Source organism: Arvicanthis niloticus, chromosome 7 (genome assembly GCF_011762505.2).
Source record: "Arvicanthis niloticus isolate mArvNil1 chromosome 7, mArvNil1.pat.X, whole genome shotgun sequence".
In the NCBI taxonomy this organism is placed as follows: Eukaryota; Metazoa; Chordata; class Mammalia; order Rodentia; family Muridae; genus Arvicanthis; species Arvicanthis niloticus.
The window spans coordinates 84,048,920-84,065,334 of record NC_047664.1 but is presented as its reverse complement, the minus strand read 5'-3'; the positions used below and the strand labels follow the sequence as shown (position 1 = coordinate 84,065,334).

The window sequence follows — 16,415 nt, the reverse complement described above, 5'->3', positions numbered from 1 at the left end:
ACATTTATGTTTATGTATTTATTTGGGGACTCAGGAGGAGGCTAATGATTTGGTGGTTAGAAATGCTTAGCATCCCTTTGGAACTAAATCCCACAGACTTCAGGTTTTCTCAACTTTCAGCTCTGTGAGATTCTACTACTGTATTCAAAGGAATCGTAAATCCATGCTCATTTCTGACAAAATACCACTATGAGACTGTATGTCTATTTTCAGTTTGATTCAGAGTACCACAACTGCTTATGATCCTCTTATGGCTTGCCTAATTAATGTTCAGAAGAACATCTTGAACTTTGTTCTGCCATTGGCATTTTTTACTTGTATTTATGATTTTGATTTCTTTTAATATATAAACTCCGGAAACAGAGTTTTATAAAACCATGGGACAAAATCAAACAGAAAGAAAACACAGAATCTCATGAATATACTCAAGACAGAAATTCTCATGGCTATACATTGGTCCACATATCATATCTCTTATTGGGACAGTGCCATGTTTTAGACATAGGCTTATTCAGATGCTTTAATTTTCTTTCTACTTAATAGTATCACTTGATATGGTTTTCTTGGTAACCTGTGACCTAAAGTTGTGGATGTATTGTTACCGGTGTTATAAGTAAAAAGCCAGACAAACTTCTGTTGATTTAAGGCAAAGAAAGGAGTGAGGTTCAGTTCAGCTGGTAGCAATATGTTGGAATTTGACCCAATTCAGGTGTATTTTTTCGTTCTTAAATGTTAAGGCCACTATATCTTTTAATCTAAAGTTTATTGTATCTCCATTTTCCTATTAAATAATCCCACTTGTACTAAATAATGACAGAAAAGTGATAGCTAAAGCAGAACAATAGAAGGCTGTAAGCATGCAAGCCTTCCTAGGGCTCAGAGACAGACACCCTTTGAGAGTTGTTGGGGAAAGCACCCCAAGTCCTTAGATATGGAATTGTTCTTCTAAATGGAATTGTAAAAATCTTATAAATAATAGTTTCCTTTTAACATTGCTTCTAAGTATATTTCTCAGAGATGATGGAGTAACATTGGGTTGAAATGAACATTTAGCCTTATATTTTTTACTCACACATACTTATTAGGCTAACTTAGCCAGATTATTTTAAGTAGTTTAATTAATTCTTATCATTTATTAAAATACTACAGGATTTCATCTCATTACCATTTGAGAGGTACTGGTTAGATCTTTGACAGGCAGAGATACTCATTCTGATACTAAGACAAACACAAGAGCAAACTTACATGAGAAGACACAATTGCATACCATTTAAAGCTGACTGGAATTTAAAATTGAAATACCTAAGATTTGACTTTGCACCAATTCTTTTTTTTTTAATTTCCTCTCAGTATGTGAGTAATTAGGTTTTAAAAACAGTTAAAATGCTAGTGAGATTGTCATTAACATTTAGTTGAAAAACCTCTTAATCAAAATTATCTATATAAAAATTAACTGTGCAATAAAAATTTCAAGAAAGTAGAAAAGCTGCCATAGTACTATTGTAAGATAATAAATGTCTAGGAAGTGCCTTTCAATTTTACTTGAAAGACTTTCTTGCTTATTGGAAATGTAGGCGACTGGTGATTAAATATATCCTGAAAACCTGAGCTCTGTACTCATCTTACACCATCTGTACTAGAACTTCAACCTTTAGTTAAAATTTTGAAATAGAACTGCAGTAAGCAAAAGCACCAAGTTTAGAAATAGTGGTCTTGACAACCATCTTTATCCCTGAGCAGTATTCTCTCGGAAGAGGTTCTAATTCTGTTCACTCTCTATACATGCAATTACTTTCTAGTCTCAAGAGCTACCCAGAAGTTTAACAAAAATTTCAGATTCACTTCTAGCTCCCGAGAGGAAGTATATATCCAATGTGCAAAAAAATCGAATGTATTATATTTTTAAACATAAAAGCTTATTCTACGTTTCTGTCAATACATAGGTTTATTCCATGACTATGTACATATATATTAAGGAAAACACCTGTTTCTATTAAATAAATTTTATAACCCTCCCGAAGTAAATTTATTTTTATGGTGCATTAAACCCCACTGTTTCATTAAAAATTATTTTTTAATTATTATAAAATATGACATAAAATTAATTATAAATTTAGTTTATCTTCAGGCCAGGGATTAGCATGGTAAAGGGCAACTAATTAATATCATCTTAAATATGTTTTTCTCACTTTACTTTGCAAACCAGGACCCCCCTCAGCTCCTCGGAATGCCATCTCAAATGTTAATGAAACTAGTGTCTTTCTGGAGTGGATTCCGCCTGCTGACACTGGTGGACGGAAAGATGTGTCATATTATATTGCATGCAAGAAGTGCAACTCCCATGCAGGTGTGTGTGAGGAGTGTGGCGGTCATGTCAGGTACCTCCCCCAGCAAATCGGCCTGAAAAATACCTCTGTCATGATGGTGGACCTACTTGCTCACACAAACTATACCTTTGAAATTGAGGCAGTGAATGGAGTTTCCGACTTGAGTCCAGGCACCCGGCAGTATGTGTCTGTAAATGTAACCACGAATCAAGCAGGTAAGTGTCGTGCCCAACCCAACTGTATATTTCAGACTTTGCTCTGCCAATTGAATCCACAGCAAATAGGTCCTGTGAGAGACTGACCCCAGCATGAACAAGGTCAAGATCTAAAAGAAACTATGTCTCAAAGTATATTTTTATTTTAAGTAGAAGTTAAGTCTTTCTTAGTACAAAAATCTGCAGTCCAAAGAAAGGAGAGGTATGTTTTAATAAAATATTTCACTAAATATAACATTTCTGGACTAAATCATTTATAAATATCAATGATCATATATTAAATATATATTAATGTATTATATATAATATATAATACATAATAAATATACATAGTGTGTGTTTTATGTTGCAAATCTACCTTTTGTTACTTTGTTAATGTCCAGAGATTTTTTTAAAAATTTATTTGTATAACATGCTTTATTTACCTTTTGGTTTTTTGCTTGACAGCTGTATTTTCTTTGCAAATTTTACTGACCTTTTATTATTTTTTTCTAAGAAATATAAGGAAGTACAGGAATCTGCCCCTGTGCTGGTATATAACAGTAATCACAGTAATCATTGTAAGTGTTCAGTAATTTGAACCATCATCAGAATCTGTAAAACATAAAGTTTTCATTGCTGTTGCCTCAAGCTTCTAAAGTAAAATCTTCAACTCTTTTAACCACACTTCACTCTAAAACGAACTACACATTATCATCTTGCAAATAATGAGAGGTCACATGGATGTATCTTCCCTTGGGAGAAAATTTAGTAGTGTCCGTGATCCTCCCATCTGTATAAGATAATGCTTAGTGATAAGCTACATGAGAGAATGACTTTTTTTTAGAGACATTACCAATGAACAGCAAGATATTGTAGTTGTCTTTGATTTACTGGCTTCTTCTGATTATAAGCTATAATCTTTTTACACTTTTATTATGTAAAATAGAAAGAAAATAACTTTTCATCCAGTACCCATGGTACATCTAACCTGTAATTTGTAATGCTTCCCAACTGAGAAGATACTGTATTGGTTGTCACTATCTGAATGGATGTCACATTTTAAAATCACCGCCAACTTATCCCTTAAATACTGTTTTTCTCAACATCACTATTCTAGGTCAAATAGGGCTCAATTCCATGTAAAATGTTAATGTCAATAAACTCTTAAGAATTTAGGTTCATCTAACATGACTGAATCTTCATCAAGTTCCAACATCATCAGAAGTGGATGTAGTTAGATTTGATGATAATATTTTTTATTGGATATTTTCTTTATTTACATTTCAAATGTTATCTGCTTTACCAGTTTTTAAGCATCCAGTTTAAAGAAGATTTTGATTTTCAAATAAGAATAATTTTAGTATATTTTAATTTAAATTTTAAATTTCTCAAAGGGTTGTTTATCAAAATGTTTTTTTTTGGGGGGGATTAATTTCATGGTTTCAAATTTTACTAACCTCAACAGAGGTTTTGATATTTTCCTATTGATATTTCTTGTGTGCTAGTAAAACATGGATAAATTTGGAAAAAAAATTATAGTCATAAAGTTTGTTATTCACTTAAAATGAAAATTTTGCATTAAGCTAGTAATGAAAACTGATTAGCTAAATGTGTCTTTAAAACATGAATAACTAATAAATGTATGGACGTTTATACAAAGTTTTAAACATTCTCAAAAACATACTTTGAGAATTTATTAAATATAACTGATACTTTTCTCACTTAAACTAATAAAATGTAGTTTTAAGAAAAACACTTTAAAAATTATACAGTCTTTTATTATCATATATGTATTTAGATTTACTTACAACATTAATATTTTTAGTAGTATCCTTTTAAGAAATGTATATTTACACAGGTATTTAAAAGCACATTCTATAAAATAAAAGCATTTTACTGAAATAAGTTAACTTGAAAGTTTAATTGTCAACCTACAAAATATTATACATGTTTCATATATAATTGCACGCATATTTAATTATTTGGTTTGAAATGATTTTTCAATGGCCATATTTGAACTAAGATTTCATACTTCTACTATATGAACATGATGTATTTTATACTAAACAATAAACTATTTCAAGGTAACATCTAAAATTATTAATCATTTTATTAAGCTTCTACATAATAATAGAACCTATAGTGTAAATCTGTATATAACAAGAAAGATTTACTAGAATGATTTACAGACTGAGGTCTAGGTAATCCGACAATGGATATCTGTGAGTGGAAGATTCATGCATCCAGTAGCTGTAAGTCCATGAGGTGAGAATCTTGAAGGAGTAGGTTCTAATGATAGTGAAGGAATGGATTTGCTAACAAGCAGGCAAAGAGCCAAACCTTTTTTCTTCCATGTTCTTATATAGGCTTCCAGCATAGAGGCATGTCTTCCCACCTCAGGAAATCCGGGTCAAAGGTGTGTCTTTCTACCTCAAAGATCCATACTAGAAGTAGTTTTTTCCTTCAAATCATGCAAAATCTCTCACAGGTTTGCCCACTCTATTTTGGAGTTTTAGTTAATTCTAGATGTAGCTAAGCCATCACACTAGTTAATGTTCAGAAGTACAGAATTTTACTTTACATAGGTGTGACAACATTTATAATATGATGAATAGAAATAGTTCCTGCTTTCTTTAAAACCAGGATGCATAAAATTTACTCTCATGCTTATATCTCCATGATTTTAAAAATTGAATTAGAGAAAAATGGAAAAGTCATGTTCCAGAAATATTTATGCCTAGTACAAACTAGATAATTGGTTCCTAGGAGTATGTATGAATGTAGAATTCATGCAATAATATTTGGACCTAAAGAGAATTGCATTCCATTGCTAGTTCACCACAGAGGTGTGTGTATTTGCTTTAAAACAAACAAAGAAGGTTGTTACTTCAGTAGTCCTATGTACTTGAGAAAGGTAGCAGTAAAAGCTCCAAGGTTCAGGAGTTCGGAACGTTTCTAGTCACTTAGAGTCCTTTATTTATCCAATCATTCTAATACACAGGATTTCACAAATCCTCACACACTTTTTTCTCATTCATTCAAAGGACAACAAAATAAATTCAGATGCTCCTACAAAGCAGGAATTTAATGGAAAATGCATAGATTTTAATGTGTTGATACTAGTCTCTTCAGTTGTGAAACATAATATACTTGATGACTCTTGATATTCCTTGATTATTTCAAGGTAATAAACTAACTTAAGCTTTCTTGAAGTCAAAGAACATTCAGACACACCCAGACATTTATGTAATTCTTGCATCTATCATGTGTTTATAACATGAAAAAAGATGCAATTTTAATCTCTAAAATATGGATTTGCTGACATGTTTTCATTGAGGAAAGAACATATGCTGAGTTCATATGTTCCCATGGCTATCAGGAAGACATCTTCTAACATGATAAAAGCCCTTGCTACACTTGAGGACAGCCAATTTCTTACTGTTTCTTTACTCACCTTACTTTTAGCCAAACTGCACCTCTGAGAGCATTTTCTGTGTTTGGTTTTTCTTTAGTAGTTGTGAGCAAAGTTACTGACCATTTGAAACAGAGAGTGATGTGTTATGTGATTTAATGAGATGAAGAGAGTTGTTGTAAAGAGAAGGGAAGACTCAAAAGGAGGGTCTAATCATCTGGAGCCAGAGATAGAGCTTCCATGCATCTGTTTAATAACTCTAGTGATCTTCAGTGTACTTGGGAAGCAATAGATGCCAGGCACTGTAATATATTGATGTTGTTCTTGGAACTGTTATTTTTTCTGTGTTTTTTTTTTTTTTTTAATCTCAGACTTTAAACTACAGAAGAGCACTGGTCTTGCAACCAACCCAATATTTTCATTTTATATCCCCTCTTGATCAGAAAACTAAAAATACAGCTGTAATGAAGACATACTGACTTAAGTAGCCTAAGTCATGATCATATCAATTCCTCTGGTATATCTTTAGTCTCATACCTTAAGTCTAGCAATAGAAATTGTATTGAAGTTTCTACCCTGCTTTGGTTTGGTGTTCACTTTTTTAGTTACGATTAATTTGTTTTAAAGGTTGGTGAGAATACTATAGTCAAAAACTATATGAGTTACATATAATACACTGAGGAATATGCTAATTTTATTTCATTCAGTTATCTATACTGTCTTGTGAAAACCCTCTTTTCAAGTAAGTGATGATTACAGTATCTTTTTCTTTCCTTCTCCACATCCCATTTGCTTCCCATCTCAACCCGTTCCCTTCTTCATTTTTTCTTTCCTTCTACAAGTTTTTAGAATCTCAGAATATATTGATTAAATTATTTGCAGGTTTCAAATCATGACACATCACTATTTTCAAAAAGACCCAGCAACTTTATAAACGTTTTATGCACCTAATTTCAATTTTAATTGAAAGTTTTGGGAAGTGTTTTCTAATCATAGCTTCTCTCTGAGCCCCTCCTAGACATTTCCTACTTTCCCACTCATCCAATTCCAGTTTTTCTTCTCTTGTTCAACAGTCATTTTTTTTTTTAAGAAAAACAGTAAGTAGAGCAGACCCAAATGTCAATTAACAAAATAAACAAAACCAGCAAGAAAAAGCCTGAGAAACAGATGCACACAGAGGGACATACCTACAAAAAAATAATCACTTACAAAATACAATTGAATTTGTTTTGTGAAGTAGTGGTCATCAGTCTAAGATGGCTTCTTGATTAGGGATAGGCTCATGTGTCTATTTCTCCTCTCAGAGCTGGAACTCCATCTGGCTTGAAACTGTGTAGGCCCTGTGCATGCTGCAATAGTCTCTTTGAGTTCATGTATGTAGCAGTCTAGATTTTTGTGGAAAGCACTCTTTCCTTGGGGTCATCTATCTACCCAGGGTCACAATCTTTTTGCATCTCTTCTACAGAGTTCCATGAGGTCTATTGGGGCAGGGTTTTGCTGAAAGCATCCCATTTAGGGATGTTCTGAAGTCCCTCATTCTGTACTAATTGTCCAGTTGCAGGTCTCTGTATTAGTTTTCATACACTGCAGAAGAAGGTGTCTCTGATAATGTATGAGTGAGACACTTATATATGGGTATAGCGGTGTGTCATTAGTAGTTACATTATTGGTGTGTTCATATAGAAAAACAGTAATGTCTTATTTTCCCATAGGTTTATAACCTATCAGGTTTCACGTTCTTAGCCACCCAAGCAGTGTCTGGCATAAGTGCTGCCTCATAGAGTAGGTCTTAAATCCAATTAGGTAAAGATTGGTTACTCTTACATTAGTTCCATTTTTATACCAGCATATTAACCAGGAAGGTCACCATTGTAGATATCAGAACTTGTTGCTTGCTTTCTCCACTGGTAGTGTGCAGACTACCTTTTAGTACTATGAAGAGTAATCAATAGGGATGACAGATCTAGTTAGGTACAAGCTCTACCTCTCCATGTTCAATTAGACATGTAAGCATTGCTTTCAGGAACAGGCCCTTGTCAACAGTTTGTGAAGAAAAAAAATCAATAATATTGAAAATACCTTGCATTGTTTGGGCATTTCCATGGTGCTCATTTGGCTAAAATTTCTATTAGACATAGCCCATTCATGGTACTGGAGATTTTACTTATTGGTAAAGTAACTAACTGAGGCTTTCCCACCTCCCTATTATTTGGTGACTATAAATATTAAGTTTTTATCATATATGTTTATATTTTAAGATGGTTATAGTATAACTTTCATTTGAAATTTTCACTCAAAGCAATGATTGTACAGTTTTCAAAAATATTATTAATTTTAAAGTATGTATTGAATGTCAGTTAATTCTTTGAGGAGAGAGAAAGTCATTGTGTTTGTGATATAATCACTTTTGAATTACTCATCCCTCAGTACATAGCAGGTGGTGGAGGTGAGGATGAACAAATGGAAAAAGATGTAATGTTGAATGTAACCAGAAGATCTTCTAGGATCTTCAAGATCTTGAAATTGATAAAACTCAATAAAATGTAAAAATAACAAAATCAATATAAACAGTTTCAGAATTAGCAGTAACTCATTTTGATAATTTTACTATGGTCAAAATATTCTACAGCTCTCTGCTACTTATTTACAACTGTACATGCTAATAGATGTAAAATGTATATTGTATATTTTTAATTATATAATTTTATTCTTTGCCAATTCTTTACATGTACATAGAGTATCATTTTTCATTCTTCTCTATGCTCTTTTATCTCCTCCCTATCCATATCAACCCCAATCTTGCCACCACCATTCTATTTCTTCCTTAAGTGACCCGTTTAGTTTAATCAAGGTCATGTGTTTGAGTATTGTATTGCCACAATCAATAGGAAAACAGGGAGTGCACCAGGAGTTACATTACTAAACACATGAACTCCAATTTCTGCTGAACCTAGTACAGGAACATAGTTCAGCTTGAGGAGTGGAGTCCTGTGAACCCTACTTTGATCCATGCCTGACTTGATGGAGCCATTCTTGTGTAACTCAGGAAAGGGATGTCAAAGCTACTTTGAATTTGTAATTCTAAGATTTTTTTTTTATCTAGACATTAGTATTTCATATTATCTATCCCTCTCTTCCAGGTCCTTTATTTTCCCACCTAATGTTTTCAGAACCTTAGAGGGAATAGTATACTTCATGGTTTATATAGAAATGAGCACTTTCCCTTGTCACTTTATATGGCTTTGAGCCTCCCTATCACTCTTATTCATGAAAACAGAGACTTCTTTGATTAAAGATGAAAGTAGCATTTGTCTATGGGCAAAAACATACATATTTAGGAGGTATTTTTTGCTCTATCAATTTTGCTAGACACCACTATTCAGAACTCACTTAAGACCTATAATTTTCCTTGGAATGGATTTTTACCTGGTTTACAGTACTGGATATGTCTTTTCCTCACTGTAGTATCTCAAATACAATAATAAAGCACATAGACAAACAGTAATGCTACGATGCTCAACTGGGTACATTTTGCTATTAGGTTGTGTAGTGGGGTGTTTTTCTATCCACTTTTCTGTTCCCAGAAATAATGACTCTGAGACGCAAACATATTTACAAATAGCTAGGGCACATAGCTTGGCTTCTTTCTGACTAGATTATAACTTAATATCCCATTTATTCTAATCTAACTCTGCCACGTGCCTGGTTACGTCTTCTCAGCTTTCATGCATTTGTCCTCCTACATGTCTCAGGACAAATCCCCTCATACCGAGCTGTATCCTATAATTATTTCTGCAGACCAGCTGTCTCACCTTCTACCCTTTCCTATAGGCCACAGGTTTTTTTATTTACAAGTGATGTATTCATACTTTATACAAAATATTTGCTCTATGATTCTCCCTTTTAGTTCAATACAAGTCTCATTTTCTTATAATAATAAACTATATACAATAATAAACATTATGGGGTTGGAAAAATGGCTCAGCAGTTAAGAGCACTGACTGCTCTTCCACTGGTCCTGAGTTCAATTCCTAGCAACTACATGGTAGTTCACAACCATCTGTAACAGGGTCAGATGCCCTTTTCTTGTGTGTCCTAGGACAGTGATGGTATACTCAAATACATAAAATAAATAAAATCTTTAAAAACTGCTAAACATTATGAAATAATTTTGAAAACTATTAGGTTAGATGTACACTCATAATGTCCAGTCTATAGGCATTTGCTAACATTGGAAAAAACATTCTATTTTCTAAACTATCTTAGTGTTTAATGCTCTGTACCAAAATCATTTTCTATCATAACTTGCATAATCAATCTAAAGACATCTTTATAGTTCTAAAACATTTTCATACATTCTAAAAAAGTTAAGCTTAATTGTGAGATTATAACTATCTAGTTTTTAACCCCATCTGAGATGTGGAAAAAATTAGTATTACCTGAGTATGTACAAAGTGGAGGCAAGAGCTTTCAAAACTATAGAAATGACAGTCTGGACAGTTACCCTAAAATTGTGCATGTGTCATTGCAGCATCATCTTCAGCCTTCCATCCCAGAATACCTGACAGACTGTTTTATGAAGCAGAAATTATGAAGGACTGCTTCTCTTGCTTTCAGAAATCTCAGCAGTCAGCTTTCCAGTGTCCATTTGTGTCAGTTTTGGACAGCATTTTGTCTGCAGTTGAATCAGGAACAGTCTTGATCAGGAGCTAACTTGCCATGATTGAAGCAAAATCCATATGGAGGTTCTTTGATGTTCACAATCCTTGCAGCAGAAGGGGGTTTGATCAGGAGCAGAGATCTCTGTTTGTTAAAAAGGCTTTAATAAACTTCTTAAAATGCCATATTCTGTAGGTCTATGAGGTTTTTGGAGACCATCTATCTAGTAAATATGAACTAACAAATATTGCTTCTTACAAGAGATTTATTATCTTTTCAACCTAGTAGAAACATTTTTTGTAATAAACTAGACTAGTATTTAACATGATCATAAGTTTGATTGGTTAACTATCAAATTATATCTCTTAATTATCCTAAACAGTTTGTATTAGAGGCTTTCAAAAGGACTAGAGCTTAACGTTATATTTTGAAGAATGTATAGTGACAGTACTTTAAATAAAAATTGAGAACATAACATGCATAGTAAATAGTAGCAAAGTATAACCTGTTTTGCATGAATATACAAAGATCTACACCAATGTAACTAAATATTACCTTAAGTTAGTATTAATATACAAAGACATATGCCAATGCAGACAAATAAAACCTTAACCTTGTATTAATATACAATGATCTATATCAATGTAAGATTTTTGGCTTATTAATGCTGTTTGGTTTAAGAGTAGATTCAAGAATCTACACTTTACATTTCTCCTTCTTGGATAATTTCTACGTTCCCCCCTCCCCCCGTTTTTAATCCCATCTCTCTGCTTTTTCCCCTAACACTAGATAGGAGAGAAAGAAAGATTGAAGAAAAAAAGAGAAAAAGAAATTACTAAATACAACCTCTCTCATTTTTTTTCCTCTCTGCCCAAGATCATTACAATTTGTAATCACTCCCCTTAAATGAAGACAAACATCTATCATCAGTGAATGATCAAAACCCATCCAGCCTACCTTTTAGGTATAATTGCTTTCCTGATAATCTTGGGCCATATTTTCGGGACCAAAGAAAAGTAGGAATATGGCCAAGTCTTAATAAAGCTAGCTGTAATATAGGCTACTCAGTCTCTATGTGGTATGAAAATGCAGGGCTTTGAAGTCCTGACTGGAAGAATCTTTAATGTTGGAAAATCTAGATAGCCCCTTTGAAATTATCTCATATGCATATTCTTGGGGAAATAGCTATCAAGATAGTCTATGAGGCTGAATCTAGCAAGATGATGAAATAAATATGCCTCCACATCTCAGCACCCCCTAGGTTGAATTTTCTTAGGGTTGCATTACTTCATTGGACATATAACATATACAAACATATAGCTCTCATAGATTATATACATTTATTCAATAATATGTGTATGGAATGTGCAGTGCTAACAATCAATTAATGATTCTCTGCTCTCTGTTCAAATAAGTAAGGCATCCCTTTTTTATATAAATTAATTTGGACTGTATAACCAACTCTAATTTAGTTTTCTATGAAACGGTGGGATATACTAATAAGCCATTAAGATTCTGTAGCTAACAAGATTTATTGGGTATGCAAAGACATTCATTTTCTTTCCTTCTGCTGTGACCAGCACTACTCTGTGGCTGCTGACGGACAAGTCTTATGTCAAGCATCAGCATCTCAGTGAAGTTGTGTGAGCCCCTGCTGCAGGGTGCAGTAGGATGCCTGCATGCTCTGTTCCCTCACCTTTTGCCAGTGTGCTGTTCCCAGCTGCTAGCTGCTGGGATAGCTGAGCCTACTTGAGAGACTGCAGTTTCAGCCCGAATCACAAATGTCTAGACCCGAATCAGAAACTCTGTTAGTTCAGCTTTGTGTGTGTTCCTGCATACCAGAGCACATACCTGGGAAAGACTTTAGAGACTGGGCACTGAAGCTCCATCGTGCTCTGTCTTAAAGTCCCCCATCTGCGTAACATGTTGATGCCTGACGTTTCTGTCCACCTCCTATGTCTTAAACTTTTGGTTAAAGTCTAAATCTAGTTTCCTAATCTTGGATTATGTGCCCAAAGATGAATGTCATCTGTAGTTGGGTGTTATTCCACCCATGCCAGTTTCCCCATGAAGACTCTGAGACTCAAATTTATTAGAAATTCCCAGGGCATATAACTAGTTCCCCAACTAGTTCATAACATAATCTGATCTCAAAAATTTAGTCTAATCTAAATTCTGTCATGTGGCTGGTTACCTCTGCTCAATTCATGTTCATATTTGCATAAGACTGTTGATATCATTTCTCACCTACTAGCTTACATAGAATGATATCCAGCAGAATGGAATATTCTAAGTCAATTCCAGCTTGACTTCTATATGTGAAATAAATAAGGTGGGTGCTGTCTTTAGCAATAGAGACTGACCATCCAGTCTTATGGATAACCAAGAATGGTAAAGATCTACATTTGGAGGTGAGACTTCCAGAACTTCTCTAACCAACACCACAGAAAATTTCTCTAACCAGGCAATCAGATTTTGGAGTTCTTGCCTAAAAAAACAAACAAACAAATTGAAACTGTAGGTTATGTTTTCAAATTTTGCCACTTCTTATTACCTTGTATTCAGTAGTTTTACTCTCATTGAAATAATATGTACATGGAAGAATTTATGTTTTTATCATTATCTCTTTAGAAATGCAAATTACTGGCCATCTATTTATGATTCCTATATTTTATCCATTTTATGCCTTTCTCTAACATTTTTATTTGCATCATATGAAATGCACTAGTGTCTCAGGTTTTATTCTGTTGATGGCAGAAGAAAATAACATTTTATGATATAGAAGAGTTACAAGATCTAAATGAGTCAATCTCTATGCAATAGTTATTAATTTGCATGGGATATAGTAGATACAAAGCAATGGCAACTGGGAAGATTTATGAAGCAAATCAATAATGTACTGTAATTTGTCTGCAACAATATTTGCCCTAAGTCCACTACCTTGCATATCTCCTATGTTTGAAATACTTGAAACAGGATTCTAAAACAATGAATATGTCTATAATTCCTTTCTGGTTTGCTTGATTGTGATTTAGCAGGTGGTGTAGGGTAGTTTTGGGAAATTTCAATAATGATTTTTAGTTATTAAGCTAAAATTTTGCTGTAGACTCACCTCATTTCTTAACAGACACTATCAAGCTGTACCTTTCTTCGCTATGTTCCCTCAACATTTTGCAATGCTGAAGACTATTGTCTCTAGGAAGTTTCATCATTTATGAGTTCATTCATGTGCCTACAAGTCTATCTACCTTTTCTCATGTGATCCTAGCAATATCTTAATGGTATTTTATTGCTACTATGATATTTAGAAAATAAAATAAAACAAAAGCATAAGAGAAGAAATTATTTCCCCAAGGTCAGAAATTTACATAAGAACTAGGAATCTGAATCTAAGAATTCTTACTCTATGGCCATTGTGCTCTGAATCCTACATGTGTTTGGATGTGCTATGTGGGTGTATAGGTGTGGAGGTGATTCCTCCTACCAGGAGTTATTTTCTTGTATATTTGTACTCTGGATAACACAGATCTCTTTAGACTGCTTCTTTCTTCAAAAACCTTTCTCTGCCCTTTACTTGGATACTGTGTTCTGAGCATAACTTTGAAAAAAAAGGTACTACAACATTTTGTTACCTTCAATATTCCTATTTAATTAAGGAAGGGAGAGGCAACTAGGACATCTCCAGCATTACTCTGTGTTAAGAAGACTTTTTTTTTTTAAATTGTAGTTTCTTCATTTCTAAAATAAGAAGCATAATTCCAGGTATGAGCTGTGACAGTGAAATTAAGTATTTTGTATAGACTTTCTTTTTATTTCTTTTTATTTTGTTGGAATTAAACCCTGATTAATATGTATTATAGGGCATCCAGAACCTATACTCTAACTATATATATATATGTATATACACACACACACACATATATATATATATATACACATATATATATATATGTGTGTGTGTGTATATACATATATATATAGTTAGAGTATAGGTTTATATATATACATATATACATAGAGTTCACATATATATGTATATACACACATATATACATATATATGTGTATATATATACATATATATATGTTAAAGGATCATGTATGCTCTGTGTGTGTGTTTGTGTGTGTGTTGTGCATGTAATATTTTAGATACTGTTTTAGAATTTTTTGAATAATTCTGTACTTAATACTTTGTATGACCACCTGCATCTGTCATTGCATATGTCTTCCCTTTCTTCCTTTCTTTCATTAAGGATGTAGACACAAGCCCTAATGGAGAACTCATATGCTTACTTTTATAGAAGTGTGACATAAGGTGTTACTTGAGGTATAACCAATTTCTTAATATGCCTTCTTTAAATATTATAATTTTGGCAAGATATTGGAGAAAAGCTCTACAGAAGAGTTAAGAACAATGATTCATATACTATTATACATCGTTTCACTCAATTCTTTACTGCTACAGCAAAATATCCAAGAAAATTAATTTACGTGTAATAAAGATAATTTTGCCTCACCATGTTACAAGTTTCATCCTGTGTCTGGATAGGCAGAGGTGGGACTTTGTTGACATCTCATGTGGAGAATAAAGTGGAGTATACCTTTCTCATTACCCAGAGATTAAAGAGGATATGGTAGGGAGCACTGGGCTCACAGGCTATTCATAGGCTCAGCTCTAATTATGCAAGGATTTCCTAGCAGACCTCACTTCTTTTAAGTTCTACTACTTCTCCTAGTATCAGAGAGAAACCCAACCTGGTAATGCATGGTATTTTGACAGGTTCACTACCTACAATATATGGCATTTTTATCATTATTGGATTTAACTATTACCCATAATTCTTTGCTAAACTGCGTATTTATGGACTCTACACCCTGATTTTCTGATTCAACTTACACAAGAAAGGGAATAAAAATCTGCCTAGTCCAGTCATAGACTTTATATAAGGCTATACACAAACAAATAGACACAGACAAATTAGTCTGTTAATCCTTTTTAAATTAACATCTGAGTAGTATAATCTGCTAAATAATTATCTGGATATAAGTTTCAAATTTGGTCTTATATGAATTCTGGTTGATAACTTACTGTCATTCCAAATGAATTTGTTATTTCCTCTGCAATTCATCAAAGTCGAAGTAAGTTCAGAGTCAGAGAGTCTAGGCTATTAAAATATTCAATTGTTATCTTATTGACATGCACTCTGTGAATTTATTTGCATAAAGATGCATATTTTATACTTGAGATTGGTAAATGTAGAAAATTTGTGTATAATTTCACTTTGAGCATAGTATTTAGAGCACTCGTGTTCAAATACCATGTAAAATGTTTAGTGTGTTATGTACATGTAGTATTACAGTGAACTCATATTAGTAAAATCGTAATTCTATCAAGCACGTGAAGGAGTCCTTTGTGAGTTCCTAAATGAAGTCGCTTCAGGATAAAAAATACATTTTTTTTGCTAACTATATTTTAAAAGTGTTATTTTGGTGTTTCTTCTGAATTGGTCAGTATTTATATAAATATCATCTATTGATTAAGCCCATTCTTCCTTCATTAAACACTACTGAGTATACTTACTTACATATTCTTCTGAACACTCTGTAAAACAGTAAAGTAGTCAAGGGCATATTCAAATTTTAGAGGATTTTAATTTCCTGTGGAAGAATTGAAAAATAAAGTCTAATAGAAATTAGGCACTGAGGGTCTGGGAAAATGAATCAGCCATTAAAACTATGTTTGCTCTTACAAAGCACTCAGGTTCAGTTTACAACGTGCATGTGGTTGCAACCATTCATTGGTAAATCCAGGTCCGGTGAA

General features: G+C 33.3%; 1 protein-coding gene across 5 annotated transcripts in view; it reads left to right on the top strand.

Moving 5' to 3' along the window:
- The window catches only part of Epha5 (EPH receptor A5), a 308,023-nt gene that overhangs the window by 149,802 nt on the left and 141,806 nt on the right, over nt 1-16,415 (top strand). For 4 of the 5 annotated variants that reach the window (XM_034508731.2, XM_076938719.1, XM_034508730.2 and 1 more), the window contains exon 5: nt 2,207-2,542. The exons of the other annotated variant lie outside the window; for it this stretch is intronic. In XM_034508731.2, the coding sequence (XP_034364622.1) occupies nt 2,207-2,542 (336 nt within the window). The remainder of the gene's footprint in view (nt 1-2,206; nt 2,543-16,415) is intronic. 5 annotated transcript variants of the gene reach the window in all.